Source organism: Podarcis muralis, chromosome 6, assembly GCF_964188315.1.
Source record: "Podarcis muralis chromosome 6, rPodMur119.hap1.1, whole genome shotgun sequence".
Lineage (NCBI taxonomy): Eukaryota > Metazoa > Chordata > Lepidosauria > Squamata > Lacertidae > Podarcis > Podarcis muralis.
The window spans coordinates 5,340,661-5,361,990 of record NC_135660.1 but is presented as its reverse complement, the minus strand read 5'-3'; the positions used below and the strand labels follow the sequence as shown (position 1 = coordinate 5,361,990).

At 48.2% G+C, this 21,330-nt stretch overlaps 1 protein-coding gene across 1 annotated transcript in view; it reads left to right on the top strand.

The window, feature by feature from the left end:
* LOC114598106 (solute carrier family 12 member 9-like) overlaps positions 1–21,330 on the top strand; it is a 103,914-nt gene that overhangs the window by 65,359 nt on the left and 17,225 nt on the right. Inside the window, exon 10 of the mRNA XM_028731794.2 lies at positions 19,557–19,749. Within this exon, the coding sequence (XP_028587627.2) occupies positions 19,557–19,749 (193 nt within the window). The remainder of the gene's footprint in view (positions 1–19,556; positions 19,750–21,330) is intronic.

Genomic DNA, 21,330 nt, shown 5'->3' with positions numbered 1-21,330 from the left:
CGCCCCCAGAATGGCTGTGGGGCCGGAGGGAGCCCAATTCATGTTGCCAAGGAAGCCTGGAACCATTATCCCAGCTGGATGCATTAGTGCTTAGAACCACGGTTTGGCGGATTGGGGGGGTTGAGAGAGAGAGAGATAGAGATTTGCTGCCTGAGATAGTAATTGTCGCCGTTCGGCCCAGCTAATGGCTGTTATGATTAAGTTCTATTATGGAGCCCGCGCTCAGGAGCGGGTGGGTGGTGGTGGGGTGGTTTTTTTTTGTCGGGGAGCGCAGCGGGGAGAGGAGGGGATTGACAGCTTTTCAGATGGAGAGACGGAGCGTGCTGCTCCTTGGCCGCACTGCCCCGCCCCCCCCACCCCACCCCAAAAGGATCTTAATAGCAGCCCACGTAATAACCCAGGAGTGGTAACTGAGAGTGCACATTGCTTTGCAAGAGCAGGCGGGCGGGAGTTGGATGAGAGGCTTCGCCCTCCCCCCTTCCCCTCCGCAAAGGACACTTTCTCATCTATTCCTGGGTTCGTTCTGCAGGCAGGCCCCAGCTGCGTGCCCCCCCTTCCTCCAGCCCCCGCCTTTTGCTGCTATCTGGGGAGCCGACCTTCGCCTCGCTGGCTTCCAAGCCTCTGTTGATGCAATTGTTGATGTGACCCCATGCACCCATTGTTGCAGAGTAATGAGGCTAGCAGCAGCCAAGCAACCTGTGGCACCTGAAAGGTGTGCACATCTTTGGTGGAATAAGCTCTCGGCTGCTGCAAACGTGGTTCCCCCATGTCAGATTGCCACGCACCCCCCTGCATGCAAAGACACCTCCAGGTCATGCAGCGGCACAAACAGCCTCATGTAACAGTAAATGAAGCACCCACGCATAAATGGGGGAGACCCTTTCCCCACCACAACCTGTCTCTGAGCATGTTGCTCTGTCCCTGGGGAACACTCGGCTCTCGAGCCTTTAGTGGTCCTTGAACTGGCACACAGCTGACCTGATGAATGCGAGGCAAGGGCTTGGCTTGGGTGCTACCCGTCCGCTCTGGCCAAAGGAGGGAGGTCAACCAAACCAGCTGCCAAGACCTCTTCATATCAGTTGGCTACAGCTGATCGCGCGTCCTGCCTGACCCCTGACAAGCTGGAAGGTGTGCAGAGGAGGGCAACCAAGATGATCAAGGGTTTGGAAACCAAGCCTGATGAGGAACGGTTGAAGGAGTTAGGTGTGTTTAGCCCATAGGTAGGCAAACTAAGGCCTGGGGGCCGGATCTGGCCCAATCGCCTTCTCAATCCGACCCGCGGACAGTCCGGGAATCAGCATGTTTTTACATGAGTAAAATGTGTCCTTTTATTTAAAATGCATCTCTGGGTTATTTGTGGGGCACAGGAATTCGTTCATCCCCCCCAAAAAAAATATATAGTCTGGCCCCCGACAAGGTCCGAGGGACAGTGGACCGGCCCCCTGCTGAAAAAGTTTGCTGACCCCTGGTTTAGCCTGAAGAACAGAAGACATAGAGATAATAGAATGGCTACCTTTGGATATCTGAATGGCCATCACATGGAAAGTGGAACAAGCTTGTTTGCTCCTGCTCTGGAGGGTAGGACCCAAGCTGATGGATTCAAATGACAAGGAAGGAGATTCCAACTTAACATCGTTTTTATTTTTATTTTACTGTTTTAGCTTTTGTAAATCACTTTGTGATTGTTGTTTTTTTTACAATCAAGCAGCGTATAAATTTTATGAAATAAACGGGAAAGTTTCTTTTTTTCCTACTCCAGAGGCTAGGACCCGAACCAATGGACTCTAGTTACAAGGAAGGAGATTCTGACTAAACATCAGGAAGAACTTTCTGACAGTAGGATTTGTTAGACAGTGAGGTGGACTCCCTCGGAAGGTGCTGGACTCTCTGTCATAGAATCATAGAATCATAGAATCATAGAGTTGGAAGAGACCACAAGGGCCATCGAGTCCAACCCCCTGCCAAGCAGGAAACACCATCAGAGCACTCCTGACATATGGCTGTCAAGCCTCTGCTTAAAGACCTCCAAAGAAGGAGACTCCACCACACTCCTTGGCAGCAAATTCCACTGTCGAACAGCTCTTACTGTCAGGAAGTTCTTCCTAATGTTTAGGTGGAATCTTCTTTCTTGTAGTTTGGATCCATTGCTCCGTGTCCGCTTCTCTGGAGCAGCAGAAAACAACTTTTCTCCCTCCTCTATCACTCCTCTGTCACTGGGGTTTTTTAAGCAGAGGTTTGATGGCCATCTGTCAGGGATCCTTGAGCTGAGATTCCTTGGACCAGATGGCCTCAGTGTCCCTTCTAACTCTACAGTTCTATGATACTAAGTTGACAGCCATCACTGCCTCCCATTGGAGCAAGTTTCATAGTTTAGCCAGTTCACTTGGCCTGCCCTGGGGTCCTGAGAAGGAACTACTTTGTGCTGGAGAGAGGGCACTCTGCACATGCTCCAGGCACACACTTTTTCACCTGCTCACTCGCAGGTGAAGTGAAATCGAGTTCCAGGTAAAGTGCAATATCTTGCTTCTGGAACAGATTCTGGGGCTCAGCCTCTTCGCTTGTGTGCTCAGTCATTCCTGCTGAAAAAAGAGCTGGCACAACCTTTGCTGTGAGTTTGCATTGTGTTCCCACTCATCATGAATGTTCCATTAAGGGACATTCTGGTCTGTGTGCCTGCATATTATGTAAGAGGAAGAACAGGGTCTTACAGAATTGCCAGCAGCAGCATCTAAAAGGCGGGTCGCCTTCACCAAGATAACTACCTGAGCAGTCGGATGTCAATACCCTCCTTTGTGTGTTTCTGTTGTTCAAACCTCAGAAGCACAGAGAGGGAATTGGTGGAAGCTGCAAGGAATGCAGAGACCTGGAACAAAAGGGACGAGGAGAAGCAAAGAGGAAACGTGTCTTCCTTTGCTTTGGGCCAGGCCTCCCCCGGGCGCATTTGCAACAGCCCCGCACCCGTGCCTCGCCCTCCTTGCTGATATCTCTTGGCACTTTCTGATTCACGATGGCCTCTGCCTGCCTGTATATTGGCAACATGGTGGATAATGAATTGTTTACGACCAGTAGTTCTGTTTTTCAATGAGCTGAAATGTGTCGGATAATAAGTTGTTTATAAGCCGTAAATCTCGGCCACCATAAACCCAAAGCGCATCACTTAATGGTGAATTGCAAGCTCTGGTCCCCTTCCGCAGCCAGCCTGGAGCCCAGCTGCCTCATTGGGTAGCGAGTCGATGGGAAGTGGGACGCTCTTCCCCATTGGACGGCGCTGGGATGATAAAAGCTGCGAGGCTCAGTCCCGTTGGACGGGGGAATTGGGGATGAGTTGCGAGGTCCGTCCCCATTGGTTAGCAGATTGATGATGAGCTGTGAGCCGGTGTCCCGTTGGGTAATGAATTACTCGGAGACATATTTGCTCAGGAGAAGTAAATCTGTTTGGTACATTGTTGCCGAGTTGTGATTATATTGTAGCCGCGCTCTGTAAATCACAAAGAAGGGCCTTGATATACGGCAACCAAGCCCGGCTGCAGAAGGAGGCAGCGCTGTGTGTCTCTGCAGCCGCACCAGCAGGCTGGGCCTTGGATGCATTGAAGTAAGCCAAGCAGCCAGCAGCTCCCATCTTATACTGGTCTTGCATTGCCACCAACCCATGGGGTTGGTTGTGCCATGACTGCAGGCCAATATACAGCCAATCCAACTCATGCTGGCAAAAACATGGCGGCAGGAATGGTAATGGGTAGCATATTGAATGGTGGTGTTTAGACCTGGCTCTGAAACCTCTGATATCTGCACCAAGATTATAATCTGGAAGCCAAGCCTTGAGGAGGATGGTTGAGAGAGTTGGGTATGTTGAGCCTGGGGAAGAGGAGACCGAGAAATGGCATGGTAAAGGTAAAGGGACCCCTGACCATTAGGTCCAGTCGCGGACGACTCTGGGGTTGTGGCGCTCATCTCACTTTATTGGCCAAGGGAGCCAGCGTACAGCTTCCGGGTCATGTGGCCAGCATGACTAAGCCACTTCTGGCGAACCAGAGCAGTGCACGGAAACGCCGTTTACCTTTCCGACGGAGAGGTACCTATTTATCTACTTGCACTTTGATGTGCTTTCAAACTGCTAGGTTGGCAGGAGCAGGGACCAAGCAACGGGAGCTCACCCCGTCACGGGGATTCGAACCGCCGACCTTCTGATCGGCAAGTCCTAGGCTCTGTGGTTTAACCCGCAGCGCCACCCACGTCCCAGACATGATAGCCATCTTCAAGTATCGGGAGGGCTGTCACATGGAGGATGGAGCGAGCTTGTTTTCCTCTGCTCCAGAGGGTAGGACCCAAACCAATGGATTCAAATGACAAGGAAGGAGATTCAACAGCGTTTGGCAGTGGAACAGACTCCCTTTGAAGGTGGTGGACTCTCTCCTTCATTGGAGGTTTTTAAGCAAAGGTTGCACAGCCACCTGTCAGTGATTCTTCAGTTGTGATTCGTGTATTGCAGGGGGTTGAAACAGATGACCCTCAGCGTCCCTTCAAACTCTGAAATTCTGTTATTCTAAGGCAAGCTTGAGTCTGTGACGAGAAAATTCAGATGTAATTTTAGCATCCCTTATTCTGCTTCTACCAGCTACAGGGAAGATTTAAGGTGTGGAATGCTGAAGAACGAATTGCAACCTCCACTGGCTTTTGCAATTGCCAACACTTATTTATAGTCATAAGGTCTAGAAACTTGCCTGTTGTCTTTTTGAAAAAAATGAAAGTTTAATATTTGCACAATGGTCGCCATGATTCAGAATGGAGTGTGGAACCAGTTAGGCACTCATCCCTGATGGTATGCAATTGCATCGGGCCAATATAGAGAACCAACAAAGCACCGTCTGCATGTTTGCTGGACCACAACTCCCATCACCCCTGACCATTGGCCTTGCTGGCTGAGGCTGATGGTAGTTGTAGTCTGTTATATCTGGAGGGCACCATATCGGCCTCACTGAGCCAGCAGCAGGGTGGTTGTTCCTGATGGCAGAAAAGGGAATGCAAAATTCTCTGCAGAAAAAGAGTTGAGATTATCTGTGAGCAACGCACAATTGAGTGCAAAGAAGAGTGAAAAACCAAGGGATTTCTGTAGGCAGTTGTTTCGGGATGACAACCCTGAGTCAACAAACTTCAAGAAGGCTTCCCAGATCACCTAAACTAGCGCTTAATAGTGATGCACTGCCTCATTGTGCCCAGGCTGGGGAAAGGAATACAGAATTCATAATTCACACGTTTTATCAATTTAGGGACTTGCACAGAGCTAGAAAAGTTTCAGGAAAGAGCAGCTATAATGATTGGCATCTAGAACTTCTTAGTTTGGAAAACAAGTAAGGGGGCGTGGCAGAGGCACATAAAAGAATGCCCAGTGTGGAGAAAGCGGGTAAAGAAAAGTTTTTCTTCCTCTCCCACAATAATAGATCCCAGGGAGATCCAGTGAAACTAAGAATAAAATAAAATAAAATAAAAGGAGCCACTTTCCCCCACAGCTGTGGGATTTGCTCACATCAGATTTAGTGATTGGCACCAATTTTGGATGGTTTTAAAAAAGAGCCGGGTGAATTCTTGAAGGATAAGGTCCCAGTCATCATGGCTTCATAGAATTGTAGAGCTGGAAGGGACCACAAGGGTCATCTAGTCCAACCCCTGCAATGCAGGAATCTCAGCTAAAGCTTCCATGGCAGATGCACATCCAGCCTCTGCTTAAAAACCTCCAAGGAAGGAGAGTCCACAACCTCCCAAGGGAGACAGTTCCACTGTCAAACAGATCTTACTGTCAGAAAGTTCTTCCTGCTGTTTAGTTGGGATCTCCTTTCTTGTAACTTGGCCATTGGTTCAAGCCCTACCCTCCAGAGCAGGAGAAAACAAGCTTGCTCCCTCTTCCATGAGACGGTCGTTGAGATATTTGTAGATGACTATCATATCTCCTCTCAGTCTCTTCTTTTCCAGGCCAAACATACCCAGCTCCTTCAACCGTTCCTCATCAGGCTTGGTTTCTAGACCCTTGACCCTCCTCTGTGACCTACAGTAGCAGAGGCAGCATACTTCTGAATACCAGGATACCTTTGAATGCCAGTTGCTGCGAATCACAAGCAAGAGAATGTTGTAATCAGGTCCTGCTGCCCCGAGGCATCTAGCTGGCCACTGTGAGAAGAGGATGCTGAACTGGGTGGCCAGTCTAGAATCTATAGCAGCCGATGCTAAGCTGTGTGTTGGTTCATCTTTAAGATGCCGTTGGATGTTTGCAGAGTCCTGCTCCTGCCGCCTGTTCAGGGTCGGGGCTGCTGGCCAGAGAAAGCACCAGAGCCCGGCCTCCTCTGAAGTTAACAAGGGAACTGTGTGTGGAGGTTGTTCAGCACCTTGGACAGCGGATTTATAGCTTGGCTTAGGAGAGTTGGAGGAGTCCTCTCCAGCCCTTAAGCTACTGATCTAAGTCTGGATAGCTGTCCTGGCCATAGCTGTCAACGTTTCCCTTTTTTAAAGGGAAATTCCCTTATTCCGAATAGGATTCCTCGCAAGAAAAGGGAAAAGTTGACAGTTATGGTCCTGGCTCAATCACTAGGTGCACTATTAAGGCCAGGGCGATGGGAGCTGGACTCTTAGAAATAGGAATGTTGAAAGATTCAGAGAAGATTTGAAAAAGGACTTTTTCATGCAGCTTGCAGTTAAACTGTGGAACTCACTCCCACAAGAGACTGTGATGGCCACTAAGCTGAGTAGCTTTAAAAGAGGATTTGACGAATTCTCGGCTATCAATGGCTACCAGCCGTGGTGCCTCTGCCTCTGCAGTGGCAGGCAGTGATGTTTCTGAATACCAGTTGCTGGAAACTTGAGAAGGGGTGAAGGCTCTTGTGCTCAGATCCTGCTTGCAGGCTTGCCCTGGACCTCTGGTTCGCCACGGTGAGAATTGCATGTTGGACTAGGTGGGTCCCCCCTGGCCCGACGCAGGAGCCGGTCCCTCCTTGTGTTTCCATGCAAGCAGCGCTTCTCAGAAATCCTCTCTGGATAAAGCAAAGCAAGTTTGGAGTTGGCTGATTGGGCTTTGCCTCAAGGGGAAGACACATTAATGGAATCAAATACCTCTGTGAAGACAGGGCAAGACAGCTAAAATTGGGAATTGAGCTTTTGATAAGGCATTTAAATAGAGTTCGCTTCCAGGAGAATAGAGGGGTTTGGTCTGTAAATGATCCGAGAAGCTGTTAACAGACTCCTTTCTCTCGGCGCTTCTCTCGCTCTTCATGTTTGTGCTGCTAAGGTAGCACTGGGGACTCTTTTGCAGCAAGGTGTGTAATTTTAGGAGGGGACACTTAATTTTTGCACATTTCTACGGTGATGGGATCTTAAAAAAAATATGTTTTTGGGTGTGAGGAATTCAGATCTGCTGTTACTTTTGTGATTAGACATTTAGCTTGGTAAGTCTACATTTAATGAAGAAGCACCTAAAATGCTCTTGGAAAACCAAATAATTATAATTTTACCTTCAGAAAATGTTAGGTGATGCTAACTACTACTACTACTACCACTACTAATTAATAATAATACATACATACATACATACATACATACATACATACATACCTGCAAGTACTTGGCAATCGTTTTACACACATTTTCCTTGCCAAGTAAAACTAAATGACATTAATTTAACCAAAATATCTTTTGAATCCCCAAATCATGTTGATGTCATGTTTGAATGCCCAAGTCATCTAGTGGGCATTTTTGGGGTATATGTGTGGTATATGGGGAGATGGTTATCAAACCTAGACCTGGAAAGTGTGTGCTTCTGCTTGGAGCAGCTGCTTTTTGCTGGAGGAAGCTGGAAACAGCATCGGTTGCTCCGTGGAGCAGGTGAATCATAGAATCAAAGAATTGCAGAGTTGGAAGGGTCCCCAAGATCCATCTAGTCTAGCACCCTACAGTTCAGGAATCACAGCTGCAGGTTTCCTGACAGAAGGCCACCCAACCTCTGCTTAGAAACTCCCAAGGAAGTCCCTTCTGCTCTTGAACAGCTCTTAACCACCAGAATGTTCTTGCTAATGTTTAGTCAGAATCTCCTTTCTTGTACTTTGAATTCATCGGTTTGGGTCCTACGCTCCGGAGCAGCAGAAAACAAGCTTGCTCCATCTTCCATGGGAAAGCCCTTCAGATAAGGCTCTAAGGCAGCCTTTCCTCAACCTGTGGGTCCCCATACGTTGTTGAACTACAACTCCCATCACCCCTAGCTAGCAAGGCCAGAGCTCGGGGATGATGGGAGTTGTAGTCCAACAACATCTGGGGACCACAGGTTGAGAACCGCTGCTGTAAGGCCACCGTCTCCTGGGGTTGATTGCAGGCTTAGCCAACGCGGAGCCTTGTTGCTGTCTGTCCTACACTGCAGGGTCCACTGCTGACACACCCTTTCTACCTCAGAAGTGAGCCTGAGGCCACGCCATCCATGGCACCACAGACCCCTGAGGCTCCTCGTTTGAGCTTCTGAATTTCTTTTTTTTTTTTTAAGATATTTATTAAGGTTTTTTAAAAGTTTGTATAAAATAGAAAAAACAAAAAACAAAAAAAACAAAAATACATACAAAATACATACTACAACAAGTATAATTTCAATCCCTTATATTCATAAAACCTACTTTCCCGACCTCCTCGTACCTCCCCTTTCTGTATTCCAATCTCTAATTAATTCAATTCAGCAAATCCCTCCCCTAATTTCTATTTAATTTTTAACCTTTCTTTTCTTATTTACCTACTCATTACAGCTGAAAACCACTTAATTTCTGAATCAACATCGTTCTAACATTCAAAAATTTTACAGTGTTTCTTAAGATAGTCCTTAAATTTCTTCCAATCATCTTCCGCCGTCTCTTTTCCCTGGTCTCGGATTCTGCCGGTCATTTCTGCCAGTCCCATATAGTCTATAACCTTCATCTGCCATTCTTCCACGGTGGGTAGATCTTCTGTTGAGCTTCTGAATTTCTGTGGTGCCGTTGCACCTGCGCCAACGGTTCTCGATTCGGACGTGTTGCTCAGTGCATAGCTAAGCTGTGGAACTGCCCAGTTTAGGCAGCTTCAAAGAGGGATTAGACCAGGGGTCAGCAAATTTTTTTAGCCGTGGGCCAGTCCACTGTCCCTCAGACCTTGTGGCGGGCCAGAGAAGCAGTACCGGGGGGAGGGCAGGAGCTGGAAGAAGAGGCAAGGGGGGCAAGTAGTCCTCCTCCCCGCCCCCAGCCCCAGCTGCTGCACTTAACCTTCCCAGGGGCTGCCGCCACTCCCACCACCACTGCTGCTTCTCGTGGGTAGACAGAGTGAGCTCGTCCGCTCCATTCTCTGGCCCACAGGAGCACCAGGGCAGCGGCAGCTGAGGGAAGATGAGCGGCGCGAAAGGGCTGGCTCCGGAGAGGGGCTGCGTAAAATGGCGCTCAGCCAGCTCAGCCCAGCCCCCTTCCTCCTCTAGGCAGGGCAGGGAGAAGCCAGGAGGAGGAAGGTAGGGGGCGCCACCACGGTGTGTGCGTGTGGGGAATGGAATGGTGCAGGGGGGGAAATGGCGTAGCCGAACAAGCAGAATCCCCACGCCAATCTACGGATAGTCCGCAAGCCGGATCCTTTTTTATATATATATAAAAATTTTTATTAGTTTTTCAACATATCATTTTCAACAATAATTAAACATATTTTCATATCTTTTACCATTTTTTTGACTTCCATCAATCACATCTGAAAATTTCCCTATCTATTCACTTAATATACATTTCTTACTTTCACTGTTACATTTAAATCTCATAACTAATATCTCTATTCTTTCTCTACTTTGCAATGTTTCATGTATTTCTCCTTACAAAACTTCTTGTAGCCCCACTAGCGTAATTTGTTGATTGCAGTTTCTCTTCAAATAGTTCGTATATTTCTTCCAATCTTCTGCGAATCTCTGGTCCCACGGGTTTCCAATCCTTCCTGTCATTTTATCTAATTCTGCGTAGTCCATTAATTTTGTCTGCCATTCTTCTTTCGTTGGAATTTCTTCCTGCGGGCCAGATCCTGAAGGCAGTTGGGCCTGATCCGGTCCCCGGGCCTTAGTTTGCCGACCCCTGGATTAGACAAATTCATGGGGGAATAAAGGCTATCAACAACTGCTAGCCATGATGGCTGCATGTTAGGTTCAGGATCAGAGGAACCATGCCTCTGAAGACCAGTTAACTGGGAATTGCAACTGGGAGAGCTGGTTTTGAACTCGTGTCTCGCTTCCTGGGGAAACAGGACAGTTGATTAGACGGGACCCCTTGGACCTGATCCAGCTACAGGCTCTGCTTAACTTCTGAGTAAGTGAAAGAGAGGCTTTTAAACAAGAATCCTTAGTAGCATCTGCCCAGTATACTTTTTTTGCATTTGCATTAAGGGGGAAGGGGCAAGACACAGGGAGTCCTTTTAAGCATCTTGTGTGAAAACAGCCTCCCAAGCGGAGGAGTGGGAGCCTTGAGTGCCCTTGTCTGTGCATTCCCCTCTCAGCCACCAAGACAGGGCTCTCCAAGCGCTGATTTCTAAGAGGATGCTAATTGATAATTACCCAGTTTGCAAGCCCTTGTGACTAGCAGGAGCTGAAGGGCTCGGAACTGGTGTTTTCACAGTGTTTGAAGAGGGCAAAGAGGAGGAAGAGGGGGAGGTTCGCTTCCGGACAAAAGGAATCCTGTCTACAAATCCAAGTGAATGGGATATCTGGCCAGGCTTCTTAGGGTTCATTGGCGGTGGGGATTAAATTCTGCACCCGGGCAATCTGGATTCTGTGTCAAGAAAAGCTGTGGTTTGGTTCAGGTTGTGTAACAGATACGTTTGCATTTGTGTGCAAAGTTTTTTTTTCCTGTTTGTGTGTCTCTCTCTGTGTTATTATATTTCATTAAGTTTATTGTGGCTTTCTTTCTCATGGGTGAGCATTTGGGTATGCAGGAAGCCCTGCTCCCCCTTCACCGGCAAATCTTTCTCAGTCCCTCTCTGTGGTTCAGCAAGCATAGAATCATAGAGTTGGAATAGACCACAAGGGCCAAGCAGGAAACACCATCAGAGCACTCCTGACATATGGTTGTCAAGCCTCTGCTTAAAGACCTCCAAAGAAGGAGACTCCACCACACTCCTTGGCAGCAAATTCCACTGTCGAACAGCTCTTACTGTCAGGAAGTTCTTCCTAATGTTTAGGTGGAATCTTCTTTCTTGTAGTTTGGATCCATTGCTCCGTGTCCGCTTCTCTGGAGCAGCAGAAAACAGCCTTTCTCCCTCCTCTATGTGACATCCTTTTATATATTTGAACATGGCTATCATATCACCCCTTAACCTCCTCTTCTCCAGGCTAAACATGCCCAGCTCCCTTAGCCGTTCCTCATAAGGCATCGTTTCCAGGCCTTTGACCATTTTGGTTGCCCTCCTCTGGACACGTTCCAGTTTGTCAGTGTCCTTCTTGAACTGTGGTGCCCAGAACTGGACACAGTACTCCAGGTGAGGTCTGACCAGAGCAGAATACAGTGGCACTATTACTTCCCTCGATCTAGATGCTATACTCCTATTGATGCAGCCCAGAATTGCATTGGCTTTTTTAGCTGCCGCCTCACACTGTTGGCTCATGTCAAGTTTGTGGTCAACCAAGACTCCTAGATCCTTTTCACATGTACTGCTCTCAAGCCAGGTGTCCCCCATCTTGTATTTGTGCCTCTCATTTTTTTTGCCCAAGTGCAATACTTTACATTTCTCCCTGTTAAAGTTCATCTTGTTTGTTTTGGCCCAGTTCTCTAATCTGTCAAGGTCGTTTTGAAGTGTGATCCTGTCCTTCAAAAGCAATTTGTGTGCAGATTCCAGCTTTTCAACAATAAGGACGAGAGAGAGAGAGAGAGAGAGAGAGAAAGAATGAAAGTTGAGATTCTTGTGGCAGCTGAAACCTGTACCCCTTGGCATATCTCCCAGTGCTGCAGATTCAGTTATAACTGAAGGCCTGAATACGACTTCCTTACAGGGGTATTGAGGTGCCTTTGTTTAACCCAGAGAGGAAGATGATGGGGATGTTGGGAATTTCCATTCCACCTTTAGTTACAGACATGGAACTGTTGCATGTCACATGTCTGTTTACATACCAGCACAGCTTGCTGGGAACTACCGTTTGTGTGTAGCTTTTGTTTTTCACTGTCTCTCTGAAGAGAAGAAAGGGAGACGACATGTTTTCTTTGTCTTGATTTATGCTTAATAAATCTTTAGCTGTTAGTATGTTTCCACAAGCCTCACGCCTGTTCTGTTTGCGCAGTATACTCTGTGCTCAGGCTTTTGAAGTCTGAGTCGCTGATTTACATCGCACCAGAGATCGGGGGATCGTCACAGCTGGAAGGGCATGATCCAGCTGGGGGCTAGCCAGCTGGCATCTCAACCCCCGAAGGATGCCGACAGGGGATGCCCAGAAAAATGGACCCCGCTCCCCATAGGCCAGAGGTCTCCAGGACCCTGGAGCAAAGAGCCATTCTCCTGGACGTGTTGAGTTCAAATGGAAGCTGTGGGTGTAGCCTCCAGTTTGCAAATGCCGGTGCCAGAGTAGGCAATACTGAATGGAGTGTAGAAATAGAGTTGGAAGGGACCGCAAGGGCCATCTAGTCCACCCCCTGCAATGCAGGAATCTTTTTGCCCAATGTGGGACTCGAACCCGCTACCCTGAGATTTAAAATCTTGTGCTCTGCCGACTGTAGTGTTCTGGTTCCATATAAGACAGCTTCCTAGGTTCACATTTAACAGGTGAAACCACCACCCTGGCAATCCATCCAGTGTAGGGATGTGGAACCTTCTGCCCTCCCAATTGGACTCCATCTCCCATCGGCCCCTTCCATGTCACGGATGATGGGAGTTGTAGTCCAGCAATATCTGGAGGGCCATATTTAATCAATATCCCTGATTAAACTGGAATGCAGTTCCTGCATGGACCCCCAAAAATGGCAGGTTATGAGCCGTTAAAGGGGGTATTTGAGTTATGGGGCATCCAGGTTCTCGCACCCAGCTGTGGCACATTTTATCCCACATCTCCTACTACTCTGGCCAAAAGCTTTGGCCTCCCTAATTCTCTGGCACCACGTTAACCAGCCATCCGCTTTCCCCCCTCATCACGCCTGTGTGACATTCATCCTTGCAGACAGCTCTTTAGCTCTCGCTAAGTGGGGCCTCATCCTGCCCAGGGGCTGAGCCCTTCCAAAAAGGAGTAATTGAATCGAGACCTTTCTTCCTCTCCCTCCCCCAGCCCGCTCCTCTCAGTAAGAGTGATGTGGACTCAGCACCACGCTTGGTGTAGCCCTTTACAGCATTGGTTAGCTCTGAGAAGCCAAAGAATACGGAGAGGAACACGTCTCCCCACAATTATCAGCACTGGTGAATGGCAGCTCCCTGCTGCTGAGAGTTGATGCGCCTTTGCGTTCTCTGAGGTACAAGTCGAAGAGGGTGGGGGAGATTCTTTCATTCTCGCAGCCTCCTCCGTCCGCCTTTTAAACATGCTCATTTAGCGTCTTGTTCCTCCAGCTCTGGGCATATTCCCTTCTTTAAAGTAAACAAGAGCTTGCGTTACTTTTTTCAATGCTCCTGAGCATGTACAGAGTTTTCCTCCAGCACTGACCGGCTATATATCTGGTTACCACAAACAGACAGATAAGGCGCAACCTCTCTCTCCATCTGCATGCATTCTAACACCTCCCTTGACACAGTCCAAAATTTATTTTGAAATCCCGTGAGGAAAGTCCACAAGCATGACTTCAGAAACTGTTGAGGTCCAATAATTCTTGGAGAAAGGATGAGGTCCCTGCAGACTGGAGGCAGGGAGCTGCTGAAGCGTGGCCCATCACATAGAATAATAGAATTGCAGAGTTGGAGGTCAGACTATCCTCCACCAGGGCCAGGGCCTTCTCAGTGATGGCTCCAACCTGGTGGAATGCTCTGTCCCATGAGACCAGGGCCCTGCAGGATTTAACCTCCTTCTTTAGGGCCTGTAAGACAGAGCTATTCTGCCTGGCCTTTAATTTGAATTCAGCCTGATCTTTTATTTCCCTTCTCTTCCCTCCCCCTCCCCTTTTATGAAGATCACCCGCTCTGGGATCCCACAGCTAATTCTCCCCTTGTTTCCTCGCTAGCCCAAGTAGGACCAATTCAGCCAGCTAGCCCTGGGGATTATCTAATGCTTATTTCCCCTAAATGGATTTTTGAATTTTATTGTTATTCATGGTTTTTATACTGTAGTTTATGCTGTTTTTATTATTAAGTGTTTTAAATTTGTTGTTAGCCGCCCTGAGCCCAGTTTTTGAACTGAGAAGGGTGGGGTATAAATAAAATTATTATTATTATTATTATTATTATTATTATTATTATTATTATTATTAACCCCCTGAATGTAGGAATCCTAAATAAAGCATCCATTACAGATTGGACATCCAACCTCTGTTTAGAAACCTCTGAGGAAGGAAGAGTCCACAGTCTCCCGAGGGAGATTGTTCCACTGTCAGGCAGGGTGCCAGAGAGTTTCCCCCTGATGTTTGGTTGGAATCTCCTTTCTTGTAACTTGAAGCCATTGGTTTGGGTCCAAAAATGTGTACACCAGGCAGAATATCATAGATTCCGGCGTATTAGGTGACTGGGTGTATAAGACAACCTCCCAGATTGGCAGCTGCTAATTTGGGGGGTCGACTTATACGCCCAGTCTTACACGCGGCAGCTTTGCTGCCCAGCGAACCCATACCTGGCGTATAAGGCGACCCCTGACTTTTTAGAGGATTTTCTGGGGTTAAAAAGTCGTCTTATACGCCGGAATCTACAGTATATGCAGAAATGCATATACAGTGGTACCTCGGGTTACATACGCTTCAGGTTACAGACTCCGCTAACCCAGAAACAGTACCTCGGGTTAAGAACTTTGCTTCAGGATGAGAACAGAAATCGGGCTGCCGCGGCGCAGTGGCAGCAGGAGGACCCATTAGCTAAAGTGGTGCTTCAGGTTAAGAACAGACCTCCCGAATGAATTAAGTACGTAACCAGAGGTACCACTGTATTTGAAAGAGGATTCAAACAAATTCATGGAGAAGAGGGTTTTGAATTCATGGAGAAGAGGGTTTTGAATCCAAGTTGCTATAAAAGCCGCAGGAGAGAGGGCTCTTGCGGTTGGATCCTGCTTTCTTTACTCCCTTGTGCATCTGGTTGGCCACTGAGAGCAGCATGCTTGGTCTAGAAGGGCCACTGGCCTCATCCTGCAGCCTCTTCCTATGCTCTTAAGTAGCTAGGTTGGTGGGAGGTGTAGTCAAAAACACCTTCGAGAGCACCGGGTTGGCGAAAAGCTTGCCGAACGTGGGCTGAGGACCCTTGGCCAAAGTCGCAGACGTTGTGCATGTGTGGCTTTGGGAGCTGAGCATTGCTCCCTTCCCCTCCATTTAACCTCTCTGGTCCTTGCTGGGGCTGCAGCATCCCGCGAGGGGGTTAAACTCTGTGCGCTTCGCAGAGGCTCTAATGCATACTGCGGCTGGCTGCCAGGGCCCAGGAGAGACCTGCGTTTTATACACATCGATTACACACTTAACCACCATTTGCGTTTTTATCCCTCACCTTTTCTTCCCCTCCGAGCAGCAGCAGAAGAGGAGCGTCTCCCTTCTCTGCATCCCCCCCCCCATCTCTCTCTCTTACACACACAAGTAAATACACACAGCCTTTGTGCATTTTTTTATTTTTGCGGGTCCAACTACGCAAGAGTGGCAGAGGGCAATTAGCATTCCGGGGCTCTTTTTAAATCTCCCTAAGCAATATAGATAAGACAGCGGGTTAGATGAGAACAATTTAATTAAGCCGTAGAAAGGAGGACCTTTGCCGGCGCCCTCGGTTCGTGCGCTCTGCCAACTGCGCCAAGCTTCCAGTGCGGGACTGGCTTGGTGCCATGCAGATCACACCCTGCCTGCTGCCCCCTCCCCTCTGTGCAGGATTGATAGCCCGCTTTGGCTTCTTCTTCCCTCTCCCTGCCCCCCCCCAAAAGCTGAAATTAAAAACCAAAACTGGGATTAAAAACAACCAAACACTTTTTCATCCTGTATCTGCCCAGTGCCAGGAAAACCTACAACTCTCTTGAGGTGTGGCAGCCATCAGCTGTCCTCATTACTCAGTGAGATTTGAGGCTACTTGTCCCAGAGGGGAGATAAACAAGCAGATTTTAGGGACTAGGTGCTGCTTTTTTAAAAAAAAATCACATTTTTTGTTGTTTAAAAATCGTGTTTACATCCTGTGCTTCTGCCACAGAGCAATGGCCTCGGTTCGACTGCATTATTATTATTCCAACAGGTCTGCAAGGAACATTAGGCCGTGATGGGCAATGAAATATCCCACTCAGCTTCATGGCTGAGCAGGGATTTGAACCCAGGTCTCTCTGGCCCGGAATTTTTAACTACTCAAGAAGATGTAACTCTTTAATGCATGCGGATCAATAAGAATCGCTAGCGTTTTTAGTGCCTTTATAATGAATGATACGTGCTAAGATCCCGTGGGAAGGTGGGGAATCCTATCGGAGCAGCTGCATGATTAAAATATAAATTGCAATGATGTGTGCGGTATTTTTTTGTTGTTTCAGTACTTCAAGCCAATTGGGTGTGGCTTGGCATTTGGTTTTAAAATTTATTGCAGCCCCTTCGAACAGGGCAAGTTCAGTATGTAGGTGCAGAAACGGTTAGCTTTCAAAAGTTTTTGCTTAGCAAATCTTGTCAACCCAAGAATCCTGCATTTAGAATCATAGAATCATAGAGTTGGAATAGACCACAAGGGCCATCGAGTCCAACCCCCTGCAAAGCAGCAAACACCATCAGAGCACTCCTGACATATGGTTGTCAAGCCTCTGCTTAAAGACCTCCAAAGAAGGAGACTCCACCACACTCCTTGGCAGCAAATTCCACTGTCGAACAGCTCTTACTGTCAGGAAGTTCTTCCTAATGTTTAGGTGGAATCTTCTTTCTTGTAGTTTGGATCCATTGCTCCGTGTCCGCTTCTCTGGAGCAGCAGAAAACAACCTTTCTCCCTCCTGTATGTGACATCCTTTTATATATTTGAACATGGCTATCATATCACCCCTTAACCTCCTCTTCTCCAGGCTAAACATGCCCAGCTCCCTTAGCCGTTCCTCATAAGGCATCGTTTCCAGGCCTTTGACCATTTTGGTTGCCCTCCTCTGGACACGTTCCAGTTTGTCAGTGTCCTTCTTGAACTGTGGTGCCCAGAACTGGACACAGTACTCCAGGTGAGGTCTGACCAGAGCAGAATACAGTGGCACTATTACTTCCCTTGATCTAGATGCTATACTCCTATTGATGCAGCCCAGAATTGCATTGGCTTTTTTAGCTGCCACGTCACACTGTTGGCTCATGTCAAGTTTGTGGTCAACCAAGACTCCTAGATCCTTTTCACATGTACTGCCCTCAAGCCAGGTGTCCCCCATCTTGTATTTGTGCCTCTCATATTTTTTTTGCCCAAGTGCAATACTTTACATTTCTCCCCGTTAAAGTTCATCTTGTTTGTTTTGGCCCAGTTCTCTAATCTGTCAAGGTCGTTTAAGAAAGACCAACTCTGAGGTAATCCTTTTTTCCAGATAAAAAGTTGTCCGCACCCCATCATCCAACCACAGGGCATGCTGGCTTCCTTCCATGTATGTCAAGAGATGCCACTTTCCTCCCCCCTTTCTGATACAGGCACTGGACCTTTTAAAAAAGCCCTTGATAGGCAGAAATTCAATAGGAGAATCTTGCAGTGATGGGGGAAGGTTTCGCCTGTTGCATTTCTGCTGTCTTGCAGGGGCTGAGGGGGTCTGCGTTTCAGCTGACAGAGGCTGAGGAATTTCTGCTTGGCTCCTTTCCTGAAACTAACTGATTTCAGTAGTTTTCTCCTTGCAGGTGTCATTAGATAATAAAAAAGCGCGTGTTTTACTCTGTAATGGCCTCTCGGCTGAATCAGACCTCTAGCCCAGCTTTCTGCTTCCAATAAGGTCAGCCAAATACTTCTGGCAGATAACTGGGGCAGTCTGCTTACAACTCATGTTTAAACTTAGATGCTGTTTTTTCCCCAACCGTCTGCTCAAAAGCATTCTCACATTTCTTCCCCTCCCCCCCCCAAAAACAATCCTTATCGGTGCCTGCTACAGTTGTGTGACAGGCAGAAATTCACCAGGTGTAGTGTTTCCTGTCACTGCATCCTCATCCTGGAGTTAGCCACGCCATCTGAATTTCTGCCCGTATTTTCATGTTGAAAATACCATGCATCCCATGTCTGTGTGCATTTGTGTGTTTGCCTGCATGCATGTGATACTGCTGCAAATTGCGTGCAGAAGCAGTTCTGTGCAGGAAATTCCGTGCGTGTACAATTTGCCATGCTTAAACCTTGGAATCCACGAAGCAGCCTAGGGAAAGTGATCTGAAAGCCCTTTTACCTACTCAAGCATTTTGCGGCTGGAGATGAGTGCGTTGGACTCTCTCTAATGGATCCCTCGGGGTGTAAGCAATTGTGTTACGTATTCATTGTCTTTAAATGTTGCTAACCAGCCGTGAGCCTTCTGGGACAGGGCAGGTTACAACCCAAATAAGATGGATTTCCTGCAACTCTGGCTCCGGTTGCATCCGAGGGTGGCCTCAGGGGCTAGTGTGTGGTAACTGATAGTGTGCGGTACCTGGGTCCGCATACTTTGTAGAATGGCACACCCCCTAACGGAGGGGAGAGAAACCTGTGGACCCCTGAGGCATTGCTGTAACTCCAGCTCCTGGATAGCTCAGTTGATCAGAGCAACTTGCTGATACTACCAAGGTTGCAGGTTCAATCCTCGTATGGGGCAGCTGAATATTCCTGCATTGTAGGGGGTTGGACTCTACAATTCTGTGATTCTAACTCCCAGCTTGAACATCCAGAGGGCTGCAGGTTGCCAAGTTGTCAGGAGTCAGCCAGCAGTAAATCACACCATGTGAATGCAATTGACTCTTTATTAGCAAGAACATGATCTTGGCAGAGTGTCAGGCCTAATGAGCACAGCGGCTCATCACTGGTAGGTCTTGTCCCCACGAAGCAGTTGCCGAGACTGAAGGTCCCCACATCCCCATAGCTGCCTAAGCCCCCCTCCCCTCCAGGGTTTCTCCCAAGCAATCTGAGACTGTGCCTGCCTCTGTGCTTTTCTCATGTCTCTCCTGGTTCTGGGATACCAGGGGGAAGGGAAGCTTGTTCCAGCAGGAGGAGGAGATACCTGGGACTCTTCATCTTGCCTCTTGGCCTTTCCTGCTTCAGCTGCTGCCTCTGATACTGGACTTCTTTCTGCCACAGACTCTCCCAGCTCACTAAGCCCTGTTGCCTCTTCAGCTTCCGACACCTCCTCTTCCCAGTCTTCTCCCTCTGTCCACCCACCAATCCCTGGACTCTGAGCCTTCTTCCCTCGTTGCTTCCCCAGCTGGTTCCTCCCACAATTCCTCTGTGTTCAACTGGTCCGCAACACCACTGGAAGCTAAGTGGATCTGCCCCTCCCAAGCTGACTGCTCTGCTCCTTCCCGCAGGCCCACCTTCCGGTACTTCACCTGGCACACCTGTGTGCTGGGCATCGCCGGCTGCTTCGTCATGGTCTTCCTCATCAGCCCCATCTACGCCTCAGCCAGCGTGGCCTTCATGGTGGTTCTCCTTGTGGCCCTCCATTACCTCTCCCCCAGCAGCAGCTGGGGCTACATCAGCCAGGCTCTCATTTTCCACCAGGTAAGCACGGGGTGGACCCCCAAAACCAGCTCTCTACCGCGGTTGGCAGCAAGCAAGACTTTCTCCTTTTCGATGCGAAATGTTTTAATCAGTGTTTTCTGGCGCTTTCGTTTGTCGGTTGCTCCTCCTGTGGGAGAACGGGCGAGGCAGAAACACGGCGAGCAATCTCTTTTCCTTGCACACATAAACACCTGGAGCTGCGTTGACTAGTTTAGAGACAAGAGATCTCCCTTTGGCAGCGTTCAGCCCTCTCATAAATCAGGCAGGGTGGGAGGAGGAGGAAGAAGAAGACCCTTTTCCAGGGATTTCAAGGCAGGGGCTGCGAACCTCATTCTTCGGCCACCCAAGGAAATTGCAGAACGCTCGAAAAGTGTGCATTTTCTGCGAAAGAGGCAAAAAAACCTTTTGATTCCTGAATATGCTAAAGCTATTCAATATTAGAAGCGATGTGGAAGGCAGCGATATTTTTTTGTTTATTATGGGTTTATGGGCATTTGTTTTATTTATTTATTAAATTTGTAGACCACCCTTCATCTGACGACCACAGGGTGGTTCACCAAAATAATAATAATAATAATAATAATAATAATAATAATAATAATAATAATAATACAAAAAGAACTCAGCAAGCAGGTCCAAAGAACCCTCTCCCCAACCCACTGCAGCTTCCAGCAACTGGTAGCTCGTTTGCGAAACGCAGGACCAGGTGGTCTTCTCCGCCCCATACAGATTAATTTACCTGGTTGTCCTAATAATGTTTCGAACTCGCCTCCACCCCTTCCGCAAGGGAGCTGCACGCTCTTATCTCGCATCCTTTCAGACAGGCGGTTCGTCCTTCCAGCTGGCGCCGTTCCCCCCCGTGCTCTGCCCTTCCCTGGGATTCATTCCCAGACCCAGCAAGTTGGGCCCGCTGCCCAGCCCTTGCCTTTTAATTTTTGTGTCATAAAACCAACACTTAGCAGGGAAAAAACCCTGTTAGCACGTAATGGAATATTCTTATTACCCAGCTGCTGTCTTGCTGGCCTGCCTTAACGAAACTCGGGCCCTCGGCCAGGCCTGGTGAGTGGGTTTGGTTGTGTTTTAGCCGGTTCCGAGCACCTAAAACCCACAATGGTAGTACAGAAGGTCCAGACCTTCCAATTTGCAAAGTCGATTCGTTTATTTATTGTGGGCTTTCCCAAACTTGGGACTCCAGCTGTTTTTGGACTGCAGTTCCCATCATCCCTGATCACTGGTTCTGCTAGCTAGGGATGATGGGAGTTGTAGTCCAACAACAGCTAGAGCCCCAAGTTTCGGAAACCCTGTTTACTGCATTTGCGTCCCATCTTCCCTCTCAGGAGCTCAAGGTGGCATACGTAGTTCTCCTCCTCATTTTACCCTCCCAACAACCTGTGAGGTAGGTTAGGCCGAAAGTGAGTGACTGGCCCACGGTCGCCTAGGGAGCTTCATGGCTGAGTCAGGATTTGAACCCTGGTCTCCCAGGTCCTAGTCCAACACTCTAATCACCGTATTTTCTGCTCTATAGGACACACTTTCCCCCCTCCCAAAATGAAGGGGAAATGTGTGTGCGTCCTATGGAGC